The sequence below is a fragment of the Carlito syrichta genome, unplaced genomic scaffold (assembly GCF_000164805.1).
Source record: "Carlito syrichta isolate Samal-C Ts95f unplaced genomic scaffold, Tarsius_syrichta-2.0.1 Scaffold315185, whole genome shotgun sequence".
Lineage (NCBI taxonomy): Eukaryota > Metazoa > Chordata > Mammalia > Primates > Tarsiidae > Carlito > Carlito syrichta.
In genome coordinates this window covers 25,995-48,669 of record NW_007259281.1, presented here as the reverse complement: position 1 = coordinate 48,669, position 22,675 = coordinate 25,995, and the positions used below count along the sequence as shown (strand labels likewise).

Sequence of the window (22,675 nt, the reverse complement as noted above, 5' to 3'; positions counted from 1 at the left end):
GGCGGGTCTCGAACCCTCGGGCTCAGGCAATCCACTCCCCTCGGTCTCCCAAAGTGCTAGGATGACAGGCTGAGTCACCGAGCCCGACCAGGTACAGTCTTTCAAAAGAGATAGTGGTTATTTTGTTAGTTATTTCTACTGTGGGGTAGCAGTGGGGAGGAGACAATGGGAATGACAGAAAAGGTTTCAGAAAAGAGATTATACAGGATGTGATGAATGGGGAAGGGGGATTTGGGGAGTTGCCGTTCAATGGATATAAAGTTACAGCTGTATAAGATGAATACATTCTTCCAGAGATCAGCTCTCCAGCAAAGTGCCCATAGTTCAACAGTAAGCTGTCCTGTATTTAAAAATGTGTTAAGAGGGTAGATCTCACGTTCGGTGTTCTGACAACAACAATAGCAATAAAGGGACACGAGGCAACTTGGGGTGATCGATATGCTTATTGCTTGCATTTTGTGTGTGGTATCATGAGTAACACTTATGTCCAAACGCATCAAATTGTACACATTATATGCAGTTTTTAATTTATGCCAATTATACCTCAATAAATCTGGAAAAAAGAATTCAGCATTTTATCTGTATAGCAATACTGTTAAGTTAAAAGCATATTTTGGCTAGGCGTAGTGGTTTATGCCAATAAGCCCAGTACTTTGGGAAGCTGAGGTGGGAGGATCACTTGAGAACAGAAGTTTGAGACCAGCCGGGCCAACAGAGAGGGATCTCCATATCTACGAATGTATCTACCAATATGTTATATGTTCAATAATTAGAAAAATGTAATTTTAATTGCTTGATATTAAACTAAAATCCTTGATAGATATATGCATTTAACTAGGTATCTAAAGGGATTTTAGGGATACTTGGCAAAATTTATTGGAGTTTAAAAATTAATTAATTTATATATTTTGTAGAGGTGGGTTCTTGCTATGTTACCCAGGCTGGTCTTGAACTCCTGGTATCAGAGATTCTTCTGCCTTGGCCTCCCAAAGTGCTGGGATTACAGGCATGAGCTACCACACCTGGTCTTTATTAGGATTTTGTTTGAGTTGGGGTCTTTACCACCAAGTTGGAGTGCAATGACGTGATCACGGCTCACCTCAGCCTAGAACTCCTGGGTTCAAGCAATCCTCCTGCTTCAGCATCTCAAATAGCTGGAACTACAGGTGTGCACCACCATGCTTGGCTAATTTTTAAAATTTTTTATAGAGATGTGGTCTCACTACGTTGCCTTGGCAGGTCTTGAAATCCTCTACTCAAGCCATCTTTCTACCTCAGTTTCCCAAAGTGCTAGGATTACAAGTATAAGCCACTGTGCCCAGCCAGAAATTTTTAAAAAATCACCTGGTAACTCATTAATATTTTTTTAATTTGTGAACATAGAATATAAGTTTCAGTTACCTAAACAATTACTTTCCATCATATTTTCAAATCTACATTAGATTGTGACAATGAAGAATTTCTGTATTTTCCTATGTGTTATCCAGTCTCATTGTTACACTTAACACTTTCCTGGAAAACATTTCTCCTCTCCCCTATCATCCCTCTTTCTCTATGCCTTTTTTAATTAGGTCAAGTTTGCACACATTTTCTGACTGGCTGGTTGTTTGATTTTAAACGTTAACTTTAATTATGTTTCCCGATTCGCTCAGTTTACAGGTTACTAAGTGATGCATAACAAATTACTCCCAAACATAGTGGCTTAAAAGCGCGAGTGTTATCTTACCATTTCTGTAATTATCGTATAGAAATTAATTCCTACGTTATCTCACAGCTTCTGTGGGTCAGGAGTCCTGGGTCCAGTCACAGGCTGTCATCATCCCAAGGCTGAACTTTGACCCACTTTGACAGTCACTCACATGGCTGACGGCAGGATTCAGCTCTCCAGGGGCTGTTGGACTGAGCGTCTCTCAGCGACTTGTCTTGTGGGCCTCTTGGCAGAATGTTTTACAACACGGCAGCTGGCTTTGCCAGAGAAAATAAGTGAGAGGACAAGAGAACACCAGCAAGAGAGAGCGGCCTGGTCTCTTAAAAGGAATCACAGGCCGGCGACATCATTCCTTTTTGCCATATTTGATGTGTGAGAATCAATCCACGCACACATCAAATATCCTCAAGGCAAGATTACCCTAGGTCATACAGACCAGGAGACAGGGATTACTGGGAGCTTTGTCAGAAGCTGCAACATTATGGATTATATAGATTTTGAGGTGGTATGTTTTTCCTCATTAAAAACAATCATTAGCAAATACTAATGATTCTGCTTTAACTTTTACTTTCTAATTTATTTAAGAAATATTTCTTATCCCCCTCTTCTTTTTTGAATCGGAGTCTCTCCCCATCGCCTAGGCTAGAGTGCAGTGGCATGCTCATGGCCACTGCAGCTTCAACCTGCTGGGCTCCGGCGATCCTTCTGCCTCAGCCTTCCAAGTAGCTGGAGCTACAGGCGCGCGCTACCACGCCTGGCTAATTTTTGATTTATTGTAGAGATGAGGTCTCGCCAAGTTGCCCAGGTTGTCCTCGAACCTGCGGGCTCAGGCAATCCCCTCACCTCGGCCTCCCAAAGTGCTGGGATTACAGGCTTGAGCCACTGCGCCTGGTCCCCTTTTTTGATTAATTGCAGGAACTAGGATTTCCAGAACCATTTTAAATAATAGTAGTTATGAGGAAATCCTTATTTTAAGACTCATTCTTTATGTTTCATCATTATGTCAAGTACTGATAGCAAAACAATTATACACACATGATTAATTTCAGCAAGGCAAGTATGCACACATTACTATTCACATGGTAAAAACCGTGTCACTAGTATCTGAATCACAAAAAAAAAAGAGAAAGAAACCATGTCTCCTATATATCAGGATTTTCTTATTAAAACAGTCTCTTTTGGATTTCAGTCTTTTTTGGTTTGATGCCTAGTCTTCAAGAGTTTCTTGCCCTTCCCTATTTCTCCCTAAATTCATCCAATTTTGTGCTGGGGACAAAGCAATCTCCATTTGAAAAGGCTGGTTTCTAGCATCTAAATCTTTATTCAAGCTTCTTTCCCCCTTAGTCATGTGTACTAGGACTGTCAGATTGCAGCTGACTTTGACTGAACCTAGGGGAATGTTTGGGTTATATGAATACATCAGGAGCAAAGACAAACTGAATTCTCTGTGCGCACATTATCTTATACTTTGGACAATAAGAGAGAATTATGCAGGTTTTTCTGCATGACTGGACCTCCTCCAGATTGTTGTATGCCTTGAAGTTGTGCCAGTCCTCAAAGGGAACAGGGAAGTTATGAGGGTGGAAGTTATAGTTTACTCCGGAAGGCCAGGTTCTGGGTGGAGGAAGATGATAAGTACTTGTAAATGAATTCTTAAAATAATGTTATTCTTTATACTGAGAGAGAAGATTGTCTGTATTTACTGCATACAACATGATATTTCGAAGTATAGGTGCGTTGTGGGATGACTAAATCTGGCTAATTAACATGTTCATTGCCTCATATAGTTATTATTTTTGTGGTGAGAATGCTCAGAGTCGATGTAAAGCGCAAAGGAGTTATATCACAACATTCAGTCTCGTTGAAAAGAAGGTGTGAGCTAACAGAAATCAGACAAAGGGGTCCGGTACAGTGACTCAAGCCTGTAATCCCAGCACTTCGGGAGGCCAAGGCAGGGGATTGACCAGGAGTTTGATCAGCCTGGGCAACAAAGTGAGACCCTCTACAAAAGATAAAAAAGATGAACTAGGTGTGGTGGCCGACGCCTGTAGTCTCAGCTACTCAAGAGGCTGAGGCAGAAAGATCGCTTAAGCCCAGGAGTTAGAGGCTGCGGTGAACCATGATCCAGCCACGGCACTCGAGCCTGGGTGACAGATTGAAACCCTGTCTCAAAAAAAAAAAAAAAGATCACAAAAAGAATGTTGATGTGCTTTTAAAAAAAATTTTGTCAGATTTGTTGAGATACACCTTACAAACAATTTTCGAATTAAAATGGAATTTAATGAGGTCCCACTTGTCTATCTTATTTCTTATGGCCCGTGCGTTTCGGGTTTTGCTCGGGAATTGGATTCCAGTTCCTACTTCCATAAGGGTGTGTCTTGTATTTTCTAAAGTTCTTATGGTTTGAGGTTTTACATTTAGGTCTCTGATCCATTTAGAGTTAATTTTTGTGTATGGGGATAGGTAGGGGTCCTGTTTCAATCTTCTGCATGTGGTCAGCCAGTTTTCCCAGCACCACTTACTGAATAGGTTCTCCTCGCATAGCAAGATCATGGAACCAACCATGCTGTCCATCAAAAGAGGACTGGATTTAAAAAATGTGGTACATATACACAATGGAATATTACGCAGTCATAAAAAAGAATAAAATCATGAATTTCACAGCAACCTGGATGGAATTGGAGTTTATAATACTGAGTGATCGCTCACAGAAACAAAGGTGTGAGTATCACATGTTCTCACTCATAAGTGGACCTTGAACAACTATCATAATACTGTAAGAAAAGGATTGACAGTGGTGGGAAACTGGGGGGTGGGCAGGGAGGGGAGGGGAGGTGGGATTAACGGTAGTCCATATCTGTCTGGGGAAAGGGGGGCACACCTCATCAACAAGGGTACCTGCACAATGAATATTTGTATACCTAGCCCTTAACTGTACCCCACAATTTTAAAATAAAAAACATGTTCAAAAAATTGAATGTACTTTTCTTTGAATTTGAAGAATGCTTATAGTTGAATAACCAACCACAATCGATAATAGAAAAGCTCACTTACCTTTCCATTCCTACAATTTTGCCTTTCTTCTTTCTCATCTGTTTATTGAGTGAGCTAAAGTTTAACTTTTCCAAATAATTTTCCGAATAATTTTCCAAATGATGTGTCCCTATGTTGAATTTATGGATATAATGTTATCCTTGGAACGCCTTGTTATCCACCTAATATCTGTAGAACGTGATGTCCTTTCTTTCATTGTTGATATTAGCAATTTGTATTCTCTGTCTCTGGATTCCCTCCCGCTTTTTCTATCTCTGCCCCTCCCATTTCAGCATGGTAAGAGGCTTATACATTTTATTCATCTTGTCAAAGAACCAACTTTTGATTTTATTTTTATTATCTACCCTTTTTTGCTTAATTTTCCTTTATATCTCTATTAATTTCCTATTTCTTTTTGTTTTTAACTTAGTTTCCTCTTCTTCAATATAAGCATTTGGATACTATAAATTCACTTCAAAATGCTCCTTTGGCTTGATCCCACACATTTTGATATGCTGTGCTCTTATTTTTATTCAATTCAAAATGTTTGGTAATTTTTATTTGGAAATTTTATTTCCAGGTGTTTGAGAATTTTTCAGATATTGAGTATTAATTCTAGTTTAATTCTGCAACATCATAGAACATACTTTGTATAATTTAGATAATGTTTATGTTTTTCAAGACTTGTGTGATCCAGAATATGGTCTATATTAGTAAATGCACACTAGAAAAGAATGTTTATGTAAGTATTCATTCGATTAAGTTTGCTGTTAGTATGGTACAGGTCTTCTGTCCTCCCGCTGAATTTATGTCCTCTTATTCTATTCATGACTGAAAGAGAAATGCTGAGTTCTCCACTGTTAAATGTGTATTTAGCTATTCTCTCTCTCTCTCTTTCTTTTGTTATGCATTTTCTTTTTCTTTCTTTTTTTTTGAGTTGGAGTCTCACTCCATCACCCAGACTAGAGTGCAGTGGCCACTCCCGGCGACCGCAGCCTCACCTGCTGGGCTCCGGCGATCCTTCCGCCTCAGCCTTCCGAGTAGCCGGAATTACAGGCACGCGCTACCATGCCCGGCTGATTTTTTTTTTTTGATTTATTGTAGAGATGAGGTTTCGTTGCCCAGGTGGGTCTCGAACCCGCGGGCTCAGGCAATCCACTCACCTCAGCCTCCCAAAGGCGCGGGATGACAGGCTGAGCCACCGAGCCCGGCTTGTTACACATTTTAAAGGTTTCTTGTTAAATACGCACACATTTGGGATTCTTATATCTTCTTGGTAAATCGACATTGTTATCATTATGTAATGTTCTTCTATGTCCCTGGCAATAATCCATGCTTTTAGGTTTATTTTTAGCTGATATTAAAGTGACAGCCACAACTTTCTTTTGATTAGCACTTGCATAGGATGTCTCTTCATCCTTTTACTTTTAACCTACTGATGTCCATATACTTAAAGTGGATTACTTGTAGACCACAGAGAGTTGGGTTTTGCTGTTTACCCACTCAGGCCATCTGTCTATTAATGGGTGTGTTGGACCATTCATATGCAAAGATATTATTGACATGGCCGGATTAAAATCATCTTATTAGGTATTTTGGGTTTTCTCCCATGTGTTTTATTTTTACTGTTTCCTTTTTTAAAGCATATTGCCTTAAGTCATTAAGTCTTGGGATAATATGTTAGGAAGCAATAGATAATTAATACATACCACTTCATATATAGTGTACAGATCTTACAACATGGTCCTAATTCCTCCCTCATATCTTTGTTGCCATACATTTTACTTCTGCATATGTTTGTTGCTACTATTTTTTATTTAGTCAATTGCTTTTAAGATAATTAAAAAACTAAAAGGTCTTTTATATTAGTTTAGTCATTCCCAGAGGTTTCTCATTTTTTATATAGATCCACGTTTTCATCCAATATTATACTTTCTACCTAAAGAAATTCTTATAACATTTTTTTACTGCAAGCTGAGAGTAATGAATTCTTTCAGGTTTTTTTTTTTTTTTTTGGTGAGTTGGAGTCTCACTCTGTCACCCAGACTGGAGTGCAGTGGCCACTCCCGGTCACCGCAGCCTCGACCCGCTGGGCTCCGGCGATCCTTCCGCCTCAGCTTTCCAAGTAGCCGGAATTACAGGCACACGCTACCACACCCGGCTGATTTTTTTATTTATTGTAGAGATGAGGTCTCGCTGCCCAGGAGGGTCTCGAACCCGCGGGCTCAGGCAATCCACTCACCTCAGCCTCCCAAGGACGCGGGATTACAGGCTGAGCCACCGAGCCTGGCTTCTTTCAGGTTTTGTTTGTCTGAAAAAACATTTCATCTTTCGTTTTTGAAAATATTACAATCTTTGAATTTTCAGAAAATTCTGAATTAATAAGTTTTTTTTCTTTTGGCACTTTATTTTTTATTTTTAGATAGGAAAATATCATTTATTTAAAAAGTAAATTAGAGAGAGAGAGATTTACTTCCCCAATGTAGGGGAGGGGACCAAAGCTAGGAAAATATGGCAGCCATAGCTCAAAGAGCCATGTGGCCAGATCAGAGTTTAGCAAAGCAATGGCGTCTGTTGGCACTTTTTTGTCTTTTTGCTTGCATCATTGCTCACGAGTATTTGCTATAATTACCATCTTTACCTCTTAGACATAGTGTGTCTTCTCTGGCTGCTCTGAAGACTTTTTCCCATTCTATTTGGCTGTCAGCAGTTTAAAAGAGTAGAGTGACTTATTCTACTTGGAGCTTTTAAAAATCCTATTTTTCAGTTTATTATTTAATGCTTTCATTATTCTGGAAAGTTTTCTGGTAATTATCTGTTTAAATATTTCCCCTGCCTCTTCTCTCTTTCATCGTTTTTTGAGATTCTAAATATACATGCATTAGATCATTTGAAATTGTCTCACAGGTTTTTGATACTCAGTTTTGTTATCTTTGCAGGTTTGTGTGTGTAATTTCTATCGACTTATCTTTTAGTTATTGTTATTTTAAATTGACACATAATAATGGTACATATTTATGAAGTACAGAGTGATATATGAGAATATATATGTATATAAGGTGCAATGATTAAATCAGGGTAATTAGCATATCCATCAGTTCAACACTTATTATGTCTCTGAGTTGGAAGCATTTAAAATCATCTCTTCTACCTATTTTAAAATATACAATAAATTGTCACAAACTATAATCACCCTACACTACCATGAACACAAGCACTTACTTCTATCTAGCTGTAATTTTGTATCTGTTAGGCAACATTTCCATATTTCCTTCTTCTTTCTACCCTTCCCAGCCTCTGGTAACAACATGACCAGGGCAGACTTTTCTCCTTCCAAGAAAGCAACTTTCTTAGCTTTCACACATGAGTGAGAATATGCAATATTTGTCCTTCTGTGCCTGGCTTATTTCACTAAACAAAAAGTCTTAAGAGCTCATCCATGTGGCTGCAAATGGCGGAATTTCACTTTTTAATGGCTGAATAGTATTTTATTATGTGTATATACCACATTTTCTTTCACCATTCATCCATTTTGGACACTTTGATAAACATGGGAGCGCAGATATCTCTTCAATATGCTGATTTCCTTTCTTTTGAATATATACCCAGAAGTGGAATTGCTGAATCATATGATAGTCCTATTTTTTGTTTTTTGAGAAACTTTCATACTGTTTTCCACTGGGGCTGTCGTAAGTCACATTTCCATCAACAGTGTATGAACATTTTCCTTTCTCTGCGTCTTTGCCAGCATCAGATATTTTTGTCTTTTTTGATAATAGCATTTCTAACTGGAGTGAGATGATATCTCATTATGGTTTTGATTTGCATTTCCCTGATGATTAGTGATCTTGAGCATGTTTTAATTTACTTGTTGGCCATTTGTCTTGACTTCTTTTGAGAAACATCTACTCACATCATTTGCCAGTTTTAATTAGATTATTATTATTTTGCTGTTAACGTATGCGATACCTTGAATATTCCGGATATTAATTGCTTGTCAGATGAATAGTTTGTAAATATTCCCTTCCATTCTGCAGGCTGTTTCTTCATTCTGTTAATTGTTCCCTTTGTTGCCCAGAAGATTTCTAGTTTGATGTAATTCCACTTGTCTCTTTTGCTTTTGTTGCCGTGCTTTTGAGGTCTTACCCATAAAATCGTTGCCCAGACTAATATCCTGAAGTACATTGTATGTTTTTTCTAGTAGTTTCATAGTTGTGGGTCTTAACATTCAAATCTTTAATCCATTTGTAGTTTATTTTTGTACATGATGAGAGATGGGGCCCAATTTCCTTCTGTATTTGAATTTCCAGTTTTCCCAGCACCATTTATTGAAGAGGGTGCTCTTTCTCCAATGTATGTTCTTGACACCTTGATAAAATCTGCTGGCTGTAAAATGGGAGCTTATTTCTGGGTTCTCTAATGAGTTTTGTACTTTTGTTTGTTTTTATGATGGTTGATATTGCCCTTTGCCTCTAGATGTATACCTTATTTAAACATTTCTTCTATGGTTGGTCTAATGGTTATACATTCCTTTGTTTTTTGTTTGTCTGGAAAAGACTTTATTTCTCCATTTTTGAAGATTGACTTTGTTGGGTATTGAATTCTTGACTGGCAGGTTTTTTTTTTTCTTTTAGCACTTTAAACATATCACTGCTACTTTTCTGGTTTCTAAGGTTCCTGCTGAGAAATCCACTGTTAAACTGATGGGAATTCCTTAATATGTGAATTGAAGTTATTTTTTATTGCTGTTTTTAGAATTCTTTCCTTGTCTTTTGACTTTAGACAACTTGGCTATAATGTGTCTTGGAGAAGACCTTTTTTTGGATTGAATCTATGTGGGAATATTTGAGCTTCCTGTCTAGATGTCTATATCTCTTATAAGACTTGGGAAGTTTTCTGCGATTATTTTATTAAATAAGCTTTCTATGCCTTTGTCTCTCTCTTCTTCTGGAATATCCATAATTCCAATAATTGGTGGCTTTATAATGTTTCATATGCAATATAAAAATTTTAAGTTCTTTTTATTCTATCTTTTTTGGTCTGATTGGGTTGTTTTCATTTTTTGTGGAGACAGGGTCTCACTATGTTGCTCACTATGTTGGTCTTAAACTCCTGATCTCAAGCCATCTTCCCATTTTGGCCACCCAAAGTGCTGGGACCACAGGCATGAGCCACCGTGCCCAGCCTGATTGGGTAATCTTAAAAGACTTACCTTCATGTTTAGAAATTCTTTCTTCTGTTTCACTAGGCTATTGTTGAGGATCTCACTTGCATTTTTTGTTTCATGTATTAAATTCTTAAGTTTTAGCATTTCCGTTTATCTCTTATTGATGATGTCTATCTCTGTTGAATTTCTCAGACCATGAATTGTTTATCTGATTTATTTGTGGTGTTTATCCTGCATTCTCTTGTATCTCGTTGAGCTTCTTTAATATCATTATTTTGAATTATTTGTCACTCATTTTATAGATTTCTTTCTTTGTTGGAATCCGTTGGTGGAGAACTATTGTGCTCCTTTGGAGGTGTCATGTTTCTTGCTTTTTAATATTTCTTGTGTCCTTACATTGATATCTGTGCACCTGGTGTAACAGCCAATTCTTCTAGCTTTATGGATTGGCTTTTGTGGTGAAAGACTTTTTTCTGTAGCTGTATTTTTATGCTGGTTGGGTAAGACACTTTGGCGTTAATTCTGTGTTGGTGCAGTAGTGTAGTCTCTGTATGATTTATTCAACCATAATTGGCATCAGTGGAGTCTGTGGGTTCCTCAGTGGCTTAGTCTTTGACTGTTAGTGGAGGCTGTGGTGAGATTTTGCTAGGGAAGAGAATTCTGAGTGGGTCAGCCCTCAGGCACTGGCGGTAGTTGTCGTGGGCCAGTCATGCTGGTCTTTGCCTCTCTGGGTGATGCACGTGGGCACCGGTGGTAGAGGATTTGGGAAGGCCAATCCCTGGGCTTCTGAGTGGCTTTCTCAGGTGCTGGCCAGCAGTGTACCAGACAGGTGTGTGGGTCTTCATGCCCTGGTAGGTGTGTGTGGTACCAGCAATAGCAGTAGTGGTGGGGGGCCAGCCCTCGCACTCCCAGGCGGCACATCCCGGCACCAATGTTGGTGGTAGTGTGCCGAGCAGAGCAAATCTCAGGTGCTCACCTGGTGCATGTGGGTGAGTGCTGGTGGCCGTGGTGGTGGCAGGCTGGGCAGGCCTATCCTTAGGCTCCTGGGAAGCAGGTGCCCATGCCAGCAGTGGTGGGTGTGTCTGGCTAAGCCCTAGAACGTGGATGACAAGTAAGACATCAGAAGGCGAGGCAGGCCGTCTTCAGACCACCAGAAGGTGCGTGCAGGGGCCAGTGGTAGAGGGTGGGGTAGGTGGAGCCCCAGCCCCAGATGACACGTGCAGCCATTGTCTAGAGCAGCACCTGGTGGGTGGGCCTGTCCCCAGGACCCCTGATTGTGTGCACAGATGGGTGGGTTGATTTCCAGGCTTCCCGAAGGCATTCCCAGGCATCAGCTGTGGTGGCCGTGGGTGGGGCTGGCCTTTCCTCAGGCCCCGGGATGGCGTGCGTGGGCACCCGTTGGGGATGGAGTGGGACTGTGGTCAGGCCCCTTGATGGTGCTCACAGGCACTGGTGGTGACAGATAGAACAGGCTGACTCTCCAGCCCAAAGTGCTTGGGTGCTGGTGGTGGCAGCAGACAAGTGGGCTTATGGCCAGCTGTCCCAACGGTGTGTGTGAGTGCAGCTGTAGCAGGCAAGATGGGTGAATCCCCTGCCCCCTGCTGGTGAACTTGGGCAGTGACACTGGTGGCAGGCCGTGAGACATGCTTGTTCTCAGACTGGGAGACAGTGGCCCAGGGGCCTAGTTCCCAGGCCACCTAAAGGTGGCTGCAGGCGCGTGGCGGCCCTAGTGCTGGGGTGGGGTGAGATTGCTGTCGGTGGCCCCAGAGAGGCAGTTCTCAGCTTCTGGGAGGGTGCACGCTTCAACCCCCTTCCTCCTGGGGGCAGAACCCCCGGTGTGCTGCTCTGCCGTTCCCCAGATTTTGGGACGCTGTGTGGGATGGAGTGTGAGGCGAGGCTGCACTGCTGGGTCTAGCAGGTGTTTTGACTCTGCGGCCCTCTGGGGGGACATGAGGGCATGTCACTGAGGGTCCAGTGATGTGCAAGTGGAAGGACTGATGGGCCCCAGACCAGGATATAGTCTGGTAGGGGCTGGGGTCTCAAAAAGGCACTGTGCGTCCACTGCTGTGTCTCAGTGGGTGTGTGGAACCGAGTACCAGTTCCTCTGGAACAACATCCTGGCTTGGGTTCCAGGCAGCTTCAAAGACTAGCATCAGGGCCTGCAAGGGCACAGGGACTCTCCCATGGCTGGGCTTGCTGGAGTTCACCATGGGAATGTGCACCGCTGGGACCTTGTGTTTACCTGTCCCCCACACTGGAGAGTTTCTCCTCGTTTCAAGCTGATCCTGGCGGGGCTGGCCACTTTGCTTCCCTCACCTTAAATGCCTCACAAGTTCTCTATCATTTCCCTCTGGAATTCTAGTGTTCTCTCCTAAGAGAGAGACTCTATTCAACATGTGGCTTTCTATGAACCCTATACTCTATTCAACGTATGGCTTTCTACACATGTGGTTTTTTGGTCCTTCTTTTTTGGAAGAACCAAGTGCCGGTTGCCTCCAGTCAGCCATCTTAGAGATCACTCCAACAATGTGAGGATAAAATTCACTGTGATGGCTTTAATGTACTTGTCCAAACTGCTTCTCTTCCAGGCGGGTGCTTACTCCAAGGAATACATAATATACAGTGCAAAGATATATTGAAGAGTTAGTTGGTGACATAATTTCAAGAATATAATTGAGGAAAACTTGACACCTTACGTGGAGTAGAATTGGTTGGAACCTATGTAAGTCTCTGAGATTTTAAGATTTTGAGTAGTGCACGTGGCACAACTTGACATTCCCTGTTGGCCAAATCAGGGAGAGTGAGGGACAAAATCCGGCTAATACGCTTTTCAATGTCTTGATTCTATAATTTTCAAGTGACCATAGCTTTACACCCAATAGAGAACTCTCTCAATGAGACTCTCTTTACACAAAGCAACTAAAACTGTATCTAAATGAAACAAAATGGTGATGTGTGGGAAAAACACACAGTGACTGTGGTAGGCTAAATAATGTCCCTTCCCCCTTCCACCAATTCTAATCCCTGGATCCTGTGACTATGTCACCTTATATGGTAAAAGGGGAATTGAGGTTGCAGGAATGGTGGAATAAAGACTGTTAATCAACTGACTTTAAAATAGGGAGATGACTTTGGATGATCCAAGTGGACCCGATCTAATCATGAAAGTCCTCCACAAAGCAAGAGGCAGACGGCAAGTTCAGGGTGAGGGATTGTGGGAAGGATTCAACAAGCCACCAATGACACTGAAGATGGAAGGAGGGGGTCATGATGCACTGCAGTAACCTGCCATCGCTGGGCTACAGATGGAACACAGAAGGGAACCACAGAGCCTACAGAACAAAGCTCAGCCCTGCTTACACCTTGATTTTGGACTGAGAGCCATGTCAAACTTCTAGCGTACAAAACTGTTGCATGATACATTTATTTTAAGCCACCAAGTTTGTGGCAATTTGCTACAACAGCCATAGGAAGCCAATGCAGTGGTTTATAAGAAGGAAGAAAATGCTGAATGATCATACCTAGTGAAAGTTGAGAACTAGAGAAAGTCCTGGATCTCGGCTAGGAATGCACGTACAGACCCAGGGCACTGCCTTTGAAGAGGGTGCAGAATACATTGCCTTTATCTGTGTGTAACCCTGTTCATGATTCAGGTTTTTGGTGAAGACTGATTGATATGAAATCTGATTGTGCAAGTTTTCCTGTGTGCGGCCATTTTGCAGGGAGGGAGCCTTGTAGGGCTACATATAAAGTAGTGTATTTTCCTAGTGTGGTAGAGGGGAGTTGTCGCCCCAAATGCAGGGTGAGGGCTGCAGTGTCAGACAAAAACAATAGGTATGATGGTGAAAGTGCTCCTACCCCACCTTAGGTCATTTTCAACTAGGAGCTCACCCATACAACATAGAAAGATGGATTGGACTGGGAACCAAACAGCAGTCAAGTGATAATATGAACTTTAAAAATAGGTTTTGTGTTTGCTAGTTTGATTTATTCTTGAGGACTCAATACAATGATATGAAAGAGAGAGAGAGAGAGAGAAAAAAAGTAAACATCCCAGCATCCAAAGGCTTCAGTTCTTCTTGGGAGTAGTATTCTCAATTCTTGGTTGGTTCCCAAGAGGCAGGCAGCATGGTTGGCTATTTAAACATCTCCCAACGTGGATTTCTGTTTCGAGGCAAAAGTTCTGGCAGGAGCCATTCGGACGCTCACAGATCTCCTTGAACTTCCCCCTGGCTGCACATAGAAGAGGGTAACTGTAGCCACTTATTAGTCTCCCTGAATCTGTATTGAATCACAATGGGTTGGAGGAAGTGTCTGGAAAAAATTTCGTGTGGATTTTTTGTTGTTGTGTTGTTGTTATTTGACTTTTTTTGAGTGGGAGTCACACTTTGTTGCCCGGGTTGGAGTGCCGTGGCAAGTTCACAGCCACCCCAGTGTCGACTTGCTAGGCTCCAGTGATCCTTCTGCCTCAGCCTTCCAAGTATCCGGAATTACAGGCACACGCCACTATGCCTGCCTAATTTTTTTATTTATTGTAGAGACAAGGTCTTGCCAAGTTTCCCAGGCTGGTCTCGAACCCGCGGGCTCAGGCAATCCACTCGCCTCAGCCTCCCAAAGTGCTGGGATGACAGGCTGAGCCACTGAGTGGTTTCTTAAACAAACACTAAAATTTGGTTGTCACACAAAAATTTGGATTTTTTGGTGTTCCTGAAAAATCTGATAATATTGGGTGCATCAACATGATAAAAGACTGGAGCTGTGTGACCCTCCCTTGTTTTTAGTTCACACGTTCCAGTTTGTCTTTCTTATTCCTCTTATTGCCAAACACTCCATGGCAGACACTAGTTTAAGAAAGAAGTCATGTCTTGAACTACTAATTTTCCTGGAGTAGAAGGGAAGAAAAATCTCTCTCTCTCTCTTTCTTGCTATACACACACACACACACACACACACACACACACACACACACACACACACACACACTTATTATGTTCTATATGATTGATTATAACATATATGTCTTTCAAAAGTTGAATTGAAACATAAATCTAAAAGATAATATGCTTTAAGGAAATTGTTAGGGAAGATATTTTCCTGGGGAAGGGAACAGCATTCCTACATATTTAGTACACAAATATGTCTGTGTCAGTACTTGTTCCATCTCATGGCTTGATTCACGCACTCTCTATTTCACTGGCACTGGTCTTTGGAGGCTGTAATCCTGCCTAGAAACCACTGCATACGTTAAGAGTGAAACATTCAAGTTCTGGATGAGGGGTTGAACAACTATACTTGTTGAAAACATTGAACAGGATTTGATTGATATCCTAAGATATCACTGCTGTGGGGTTAGGACACACACATTGAGGTACTCAGCTTCCAAAGTGGTTTAATTCTGGGCAGCATCCATATGTAACGAAGTGCATCTTTTGCATGACAAGTGCTTAATCTCTTTGCTGACACTAAAGGATCAAAACCAGCACTACTAGTTTTTTCTATTCTGAACACAAAGTCCAATTCTTGAAGAGCTTCAAATCAGCACAGCGCATATTTTATAGATTCAGTAAGTGCCTACTGAAATGACTTGAACTGAAATCCAAATGCATTGAGTTTAACTCTTCAACAGTCATAAAACAATTAGTTAATGGCTATGAAGACCTAACATGCAACATCATATTTCTACTAAAATGTAAATTGGAAAATAATTTTAAGGATTTTTAAAAATCAATGATCAAAGTATTGAGCACTTGGTAGAAACCAGCTGAAATCTGAGTTTTTGATTCCTGAACTTTGTATCATTTCCTTTTTTCTGTAAGTCAATTTCTTTCTTTCTATCTGTCTATCTATCTATCATCTGTCTCCCATTGACCTTGGGCTAAAATTGGCCTTCTGCAGCTAGAAGCGTCATATGAGATTATACCCTCTACATTATAGAGGATGAACCACTGACATGTCTTGTAACAGGTGATAAATTACTCAGGAACATTCCTCTGTTGTGAAATTTTTTTGCATTCTGCTACAGGCATTGTTTTCCCATCTGACCTCAATTCTTGATAAATTTCTTGAGACAGGAATCACGTCCTATTGTCTGAATGTGTATTCCAGAATCTGACTCAAGTCTTGACATCTAATAAGTATTCAGTAAATGACTGTGAAATAATTAAAATGCAGTTCTTTTCCATTCTGTAACATGTTTGTGAGGAAATATGTTGTTATTCTCAGCGCACATGTCTTAGAATCAGGTGTGCCATTTTCCTGCAGCTGATTTTATTGAGCATTAAATTTTCAGATCTCAAAAGAGCTTTGTAAAAATATGGCATATTATTGTTTGTAAGCATTCAAGACACATTGGGGCACTTTTCTTCTTCTTCCTCCTCTTCCTCCTCCTCCTCCTCCTCCTCCTCCTCCTCCTCTTCTTCTTCTTCTTCTTCTTCTTGAGTCAGGGTCTCACTCTGTCACCCAGGCTGGAGTGCAGTGACATGCTCATGGCTACCACAGCCTCGACCTGCTGGGCTCAGGCGATCCTTCCACCTCAGCCTTCCAAACAGCTGGAACTACAGGCACATGCCATCACACTGGGCTAATTTTTATATTTATTATAGAGGTGAGGTCTCGCCAAGTTGCCAAGGCTGGTCTCGAACCCCTGGGCTCAGGCAATCCTCTCACCTCAGCCTCCCGATGTGCTGGGATGACAGGAGTGAGCCACCACACCCAGTCTACTTTTTTGTTTTCATTTGTTCTTTACTTGTAAACCTTGTATATTGCATATTGTGGGCACACATGTCCAGCTATTTGCTTTAGAAACAAAAGTTAAAGTTACATTGGACATCATGGAGACTGAGAGAAAGGATGAAACATGTCCAAGATCCCCTAGTGATCTAACAAGGAAGATGATAGAGACAGAACTGAGGCTTGGGCATTCTGAGCCCCATTCTACTTCCCCTTTGCCTCTTTTTTGTATCCTCCTCTCCTTCCTGGGCCTTCCACAAAAAAAAAAAAAAAAATCTGTGGTTCTGCCGCAAATGCCCACCTAATGCTGCAACGTCCACCTAAAAGTTGGAAATACCTGCCAGAGAGGACGCATCTTTCATGCAGATTGCTATTTTTAGGCTTGTCCTGCATTTTCTTCTCTAGTCCCATTGCATTTAATTTTGGCTTTTAATAATGCATTTTTCTCTGCTCTTCTATCATGTTACTTTCTTCTGTTTTGGTTGTGTGACAAGAAAAAGTTTTAAAAAATGACTCAGGTTTTCTAAATTTGGAAGTTCTTTTTAATTTGAAATTTTAAGGTCGGTTTATTAAGTTCAACAATGAAAGCTATCAGAAGATTATTCTGAACATTATTTTTTTCTTAGGGAAAAAAAGGAAAGGAAATTGAAACCTCTGGGAGCAGCCACAGAGGCTGTGGCAGTCCGGCCTCCCTGCAGGTGGGGACAGTCCGTCAGTCAATTGAGTCACTCTTGGGGAATTTGGAAGTTTTAAAATCCTGATTAGAAGCATTCATTTCCTGCAGGGGGTGGGGGGAATATGGATGTAAGACATACATTTTAAAATATTTTTAATTGATTAAAAAATCAAACCCATATATTCAGCAAGGGTGACCACTTAAATAAGTACTGATTAGATGGGTCTTCTAATCAGTAATATATCTTTTATATTAAGGTAACCAGTTTTGTGCACCACAGAGTTAATATAATTGCATATTGTGTCACCTTTTGCCAGTCTTTGAAGAATCTCACAAAGACAGCAGCACAAGAAAACCCTGGGGTGGAAGCCTTGACTCTGACGTTCAGCCCACTCTTGGGAGAGGCGCTTTGTTTTGCAGGGCCTTCCTTCTTTTCCTCTGTAAAACCAGAAAAATGGACTCAATCATCTTTAATGTCTATTTGAATCTTGTCTCGGGATGATTTCATAGTGTCTGCAGCTATCATAGCTTTCCTGCTCGTCACAACAAGGTTAACTGTTCCTTTGTTTTGTTAAAAAAGCTTGCATTTGTTGAAAAACATACTCTTCCTTTCACAAAAAAAGAAAGCATTTTCAAAGTAATTTGTAAAATGTTCAGTGAGCCTCTTACATAGCAGTTCTTCAACAATGTGATGGAGTAGCTTAACCAGCAGCCCTGGGGATAGAGTTGCAATTCAGCCTCTTATTCGTCCGAAAACCATGTGGTGTGTGGGATAGAAGATATACTTCATACACATGCAAAGACATATACAAAACACACACACACGCGTGTGCGCGCGCACACACACCATATCGCCAAGAAAAAGTGACAGGTGGAAACCTTGGGTAGAAACTCAAACACTCTTTGTACTAAACCGATGTTACAATTTTCCTTCCAGAGCCTGCTCCCACAAGGAGATCCCTTAAAGTTTAGTGCCTGGGCTTTCAAGCTTTGTACTAGTTTAGCTTTTGGCTTTCTTTTGGCCGTATTTTCTCTCATGGCTCTCACTAAAAAGCGTTTTCTTCATTGTATGCTGATGCTGTATTGTAGGGGTTGGTTGACTCTTTCCTAGACTACACAGCGGTCAAAAAGATTGGCCCATGGATGGATTCTTGGGAGCCGAGGGCCACCATATACCTTTGACCTTCGAATACTTGCTTCTTTGGAAGGGCCCACATACAGAGGATGCTAAAAACTATCTGATCTACCGAGGTGGTTTTTCGCCTCATATTCTCTCCCGACTTTGCTCTCCACCTTTTGCTTCTTCCAGATTAGTTTCTTGAAGCACAGTGGGAAGTGTCTCACAAGCTCCCCCTCATCCCCAAATCTGAAGGACTAGCTGCCCACCCGCATAAATAGTCCTTCAAAATTTGCTATCACATATTTAGGTAGGAAAGTCTGGATTCACTAAGAATAGGCAAGCTGCTCATTAGATTTTTCTGTCATAAATTTTGGGAAGTGTCTTTTGGAAAGTGACGTAAGCACAGCAATCACCAGTTCCTGACATTTAGGAAAGATTGTCGGGGGTAGGGGGTGGGATTGGCAGTTGAGGGAAACCGCCAACCTCATCCACAAGGGTACCTGCATAATGAACATTTGTATACCCAACCCTGAATTGTACCCCACATCTTTAAAATAAAAAAAAATTTTTTTTGTTATATTGAAAAAAATAAAATTAATTAATTAAAATAAATAAGAAAGATTGTCCACGTTCTCACATGTCTGTGACCATTTTCCTGTACCTCCCCGACCCTCAAGGTCCTGAATTCTCCGGAAAAGATAAGAAGACATTCCACCAAATATAAGGCAATATCCTGCTTTTTTTTTTTTTGTAGACCTACATATTCAGGAGTTCCAGGAAATTTCCTGATCTATTTTTGGCGTCTGCTCATTGTCTTGGGCAAAAGCAAAGAGGCTTACACACACTCCTCCAAAGCACATCTGTGCAAGGTGCCTTACACCTGTGACTTGTATTTGCATGACAAATGCAGAAGGAATACACTGTGCTTCAGGGTCACCTCTGATCCCTGTGTTTAAGCTCTGCTTTGGGAGACTAGGTGTCGAAAAGAAAGAGGGAAAGCCAGGGATTAGGATGGGCCCTGAAGGGAAAACTGTCAAGCCCAAGGGACCAACAGTATTAAGAGGCAAGAGGTTGGAGATTTCTCAGACTCCAGCAATCTTTTCAGGGACAGTCCCCCACCAATCCTTTCTTTCTAAGCCCGCTACAGTTTTGGCATAACTCTAATGCCAGTGTCTCAGGATAACTAACTATTTTGCTGAAAGAAATAGAGCAGTTTTGGAGACCAAGATTTAGTGGAATAATGCCTTATTATTTGTTTTTGAGATCTAGAAACAGCTAGTAAACTTGCCTAACTAAATTCACGGGGAGTGATAAAGAGTGTTTCAATCACTTGGAACACCCTTGACTTCAATTCCATCTGAGAATTGCCATGGAGAAGTATTGAATCAGGTGGTTGCAGGCCTCTCAGCCAATGGCTCTTCCAGATTTCTAGGAGAACCCCATTCTCAGTCAAAGATGATGGTTATTTTGAGTACTGGATTCCCCTACGGTCTCAGGCACTCAACTCTTACCGAAGTGTATCTTGTTACCTGGTAGAACTTGACTCATACAGAGGAGAAAGGTAAAGTGGAGGGCAGCAGTCCTCATGGCTGGAGAAAGAAGAAAGCTTGGCTTCATTTCCAGGAGGCAGAGAAAACCAGCGTCAGTGGAATGTCTTTGTCTGGACAATAAGTGTCCTTCTGTACCTCATTAGGGACGTTCGTGGACAGAGGTGTTCTGTGTATGCAGAATCACCTTAACGGGAAGACTGAGAGTCCTTGCTTTGCTGGACACTCCGTTCATGAGAAGGATGTGGGTGTGCGGTTTTGACCAGAAAGCCTTGCTAAATAGGGAACACAAGGTACACACACTTTGGCAAAAGGTTGAAGTTTAAAAACAACCACTGATATTGTTATAATAGGCTATGTTGAGGAACCAGTTGGTTGAGTTAATGACGGGGCAATTTGTTCTTGAATACGCCCCAGACTTTACTAGTCTGCTAATAATTAATCACCCACTCGCCCCTGGCCTGAGTCCCCAAAGGGCTTTGCTTATGGTGTAGAGCTTACTGCTTTGTACGTTGGTTTACTGAGCATATACTTGCTTCCTCCGCTAATGCGTGAGCTTCTTGCTTGCCAGGACAAGATTGCACACCTTGGAGCTGAGAGGGAGATGAATCACGTGGCCGTTTATCTCAGATTCTTGTCTCCAAGTGGAACAATACAGGGCAGTGAAACGCCCCTGAGTATGGAAGCCGGAGGTCTGGACTTGAGTTCTAGGTCTCTAGATCTGCGTCTCACTGGAGGTGTGGGTACAGGCAGGAAAACTGTCTTCCTTAAATCTTGGTAGCGTCTCTATAGATTTAGATCCGAGGAATCTTAATCATTACTGTGCATAACATCAACTGGGTAAGTTGCTTTACTATGCAGATGGTTGACCCCACTCCATGAATTTTTTATTATTTCTCTGAAATTTTTGTTAAACAATGTAAACCTCCTTAGTGACATCTGCATCTGTCATCCCTTTTGCATCTTTTCTACCAAGACACCTCGAGTTCTGGACATCTGAGTTTGCATATCGCCATCCGTGGCTATAGGGGACTGTTGACCATCACCTGTCATTCCAGCGTGGGTAACACGGGCTGGCACACTGGTTTTCTGGCTCCTTGAAGAACTTAGAAACTAATTTGCAATTGCTCCAGCATGGCAATTCACGGTCTCTGTGCTGTTTAGGGCAGCGCCAGCCATTCCTGGACACTTTCAGTTATCTATCACGTTTCCAGAGGCTCACACCAGCCCATGGCATCATCCATGTGCCTGCATTTCCTTACTGGCAGTTTCCTAGTTCCTAAACTCACATAGACAATTTTCCGAAAGCTCTGGTGAATATGGATGCCTCCTCCTGTCATTCTGGGTAGTCCTGAGCTATTCCTAGGACCTGACAAAAATTTTTGCAGTTGCTCTGGTGAAAAGGGTCCCCCTCCGGTGCCTTCTAATATTGCACCAGCTTATCCTGGTTGCCAAGGTGACTTTTAAGATTTCCTGTTTCTCAGATACATCTAAGAAGCCATCTCTGAACTTCCATTTTCAGCTTCCGTGTTTCCAGAGCTCCTGAACCGATATGGAAAATTCTGAGGAGGTTCACATGGGCAGACACACCAACTCTGGTCTTTCCCAGAAGGCAGGAGCAGTTTCTGGGCCCCAGCTTTGACTGAAATAATTTTGTGGTGCTTCAGGTCACCCAAGGACAACTCATGGGGCTTCCAGGCTGGAGCAATCCATGGATGGGCCCTGGAGGCGAATTTAAATTTTACCAGAGGTCCACGTGGGCCTTCCCCAAAGCCCCCTGCTCCTTTCCCTGGTCACTGCTTCAGGAGAGGGACTTGGAGTCTTGCGGGATGCCCTTGGAAAAGCAGGACCATCCAGTGCAGCGGGAGGGATCTACCTGGGAGAGGCTTCATTCGATGCTGTACAAATACCGCCACAATATCCCTCAAGAGTGGAAGGAGAAATCATAAAAATCACGAGGCTTAGCCATCATGACGACCGTGCCGAGGACCACAACGAGGCAAGTACTGGCCACCGCACTGATGCTAAGGAGAAGAAACCGAAGGAGCTGGAGACGGAGCACAGACTCCCCCAAGTTACGGCCCAGGGGCCCACCGCGCTGTGGGCGGTTGGAGGCGCCTGCGGGGTTCCGGGCCTGACGTGTTCCCCGAGGGCAGAGCCAGCGAGCCGGGGAACCGGGCCCGCCCGGCAGGAGAGGCCGACGGGGCAGAGACACAGGGGCGCTGCCCCGGGGCCCGCCCGGCGGGCGGATACCACCAGCTCTCGGGAGCCAAGTCGGCTGCCCGGGCCGGGCGGCAGCAAGGAGGGCGGCGCCGGATCCGCCCGGCCCAGAAGCCCCGTCCGGACGGCAACGGAGCCGGCGCTGTCGCAGTCCTCGGCCCGACTCCTCCGCCATCGCCTCGTCCAGCCCCTCCGGTGGGGACATCTCTGAGGACACACCGGGACCCGGGAGGTTCCAGGGCCTCGTCTAGGCGGCGCACGGGCGGCACAGCTTCTGGAAGGTCCCCGATGGCTCGGGCGACGCGGCCACCTTCCCTGGGCCTTCAGCCCTGCCCCAGGCTTTCCTGGGCACCCGGGGGCTCGGGGCTTGTCCGCCGGCTGCCCCTCTGTGCCGTCCACGCGCTTCCCTGGCCCTCGGTCCCAAGCGGCACGCTCTGCGCAGGGGCGGGCGGGCGGCGCCCTCCCGCCTTCCCGG

General features: G+C 42.8%; 1 protein-coding gene across 1 annotated transcript; it reads right to left on the bottom strand.

The window, feature by feature from the left end:
- Window positions 1-13,977: 13,977 nt before the first annotated feature.
- On the bottom strand, window positions 13,978-20,020 carry LOC110594413 (beta-defensin 108B). The gene is made up of 2 exons (XM_021706135.1): window positions 19,963-20,020; window positions 13,978-14,141 (listed from the first exon to the last, which is right to left on the bottom strand). Exons 1-2 carry the CDS (start codon window positions 20,018-20,020, stop codon window positions 13,978-13,980), a joined length of 222 nt encoding a protein of 73 aa, XP_021561810.1.
- Window positions 20,021-22,675: the final 2,655 nt, after the last annotated feature.

What these genes read in the sequence shown, in the direction of transcription:
- LOC110594413 (XM_021706135.1), bottom strand. Translation starts at nt 20,020, where the DNA reads ATGAGGACTGCTGCCCTCCACTTTACCTTTCTCCTCTGTATGAGTCAA. An exon ending in TATGAGTCAAGTTCTACCAG is followed by an intron (nt 14,142 to 19,962) that starts GTAACAAGATAC and finishes TTCTATGTGCAG; the next exon opens with CCAGGGGGAAGTTCAAGGAG.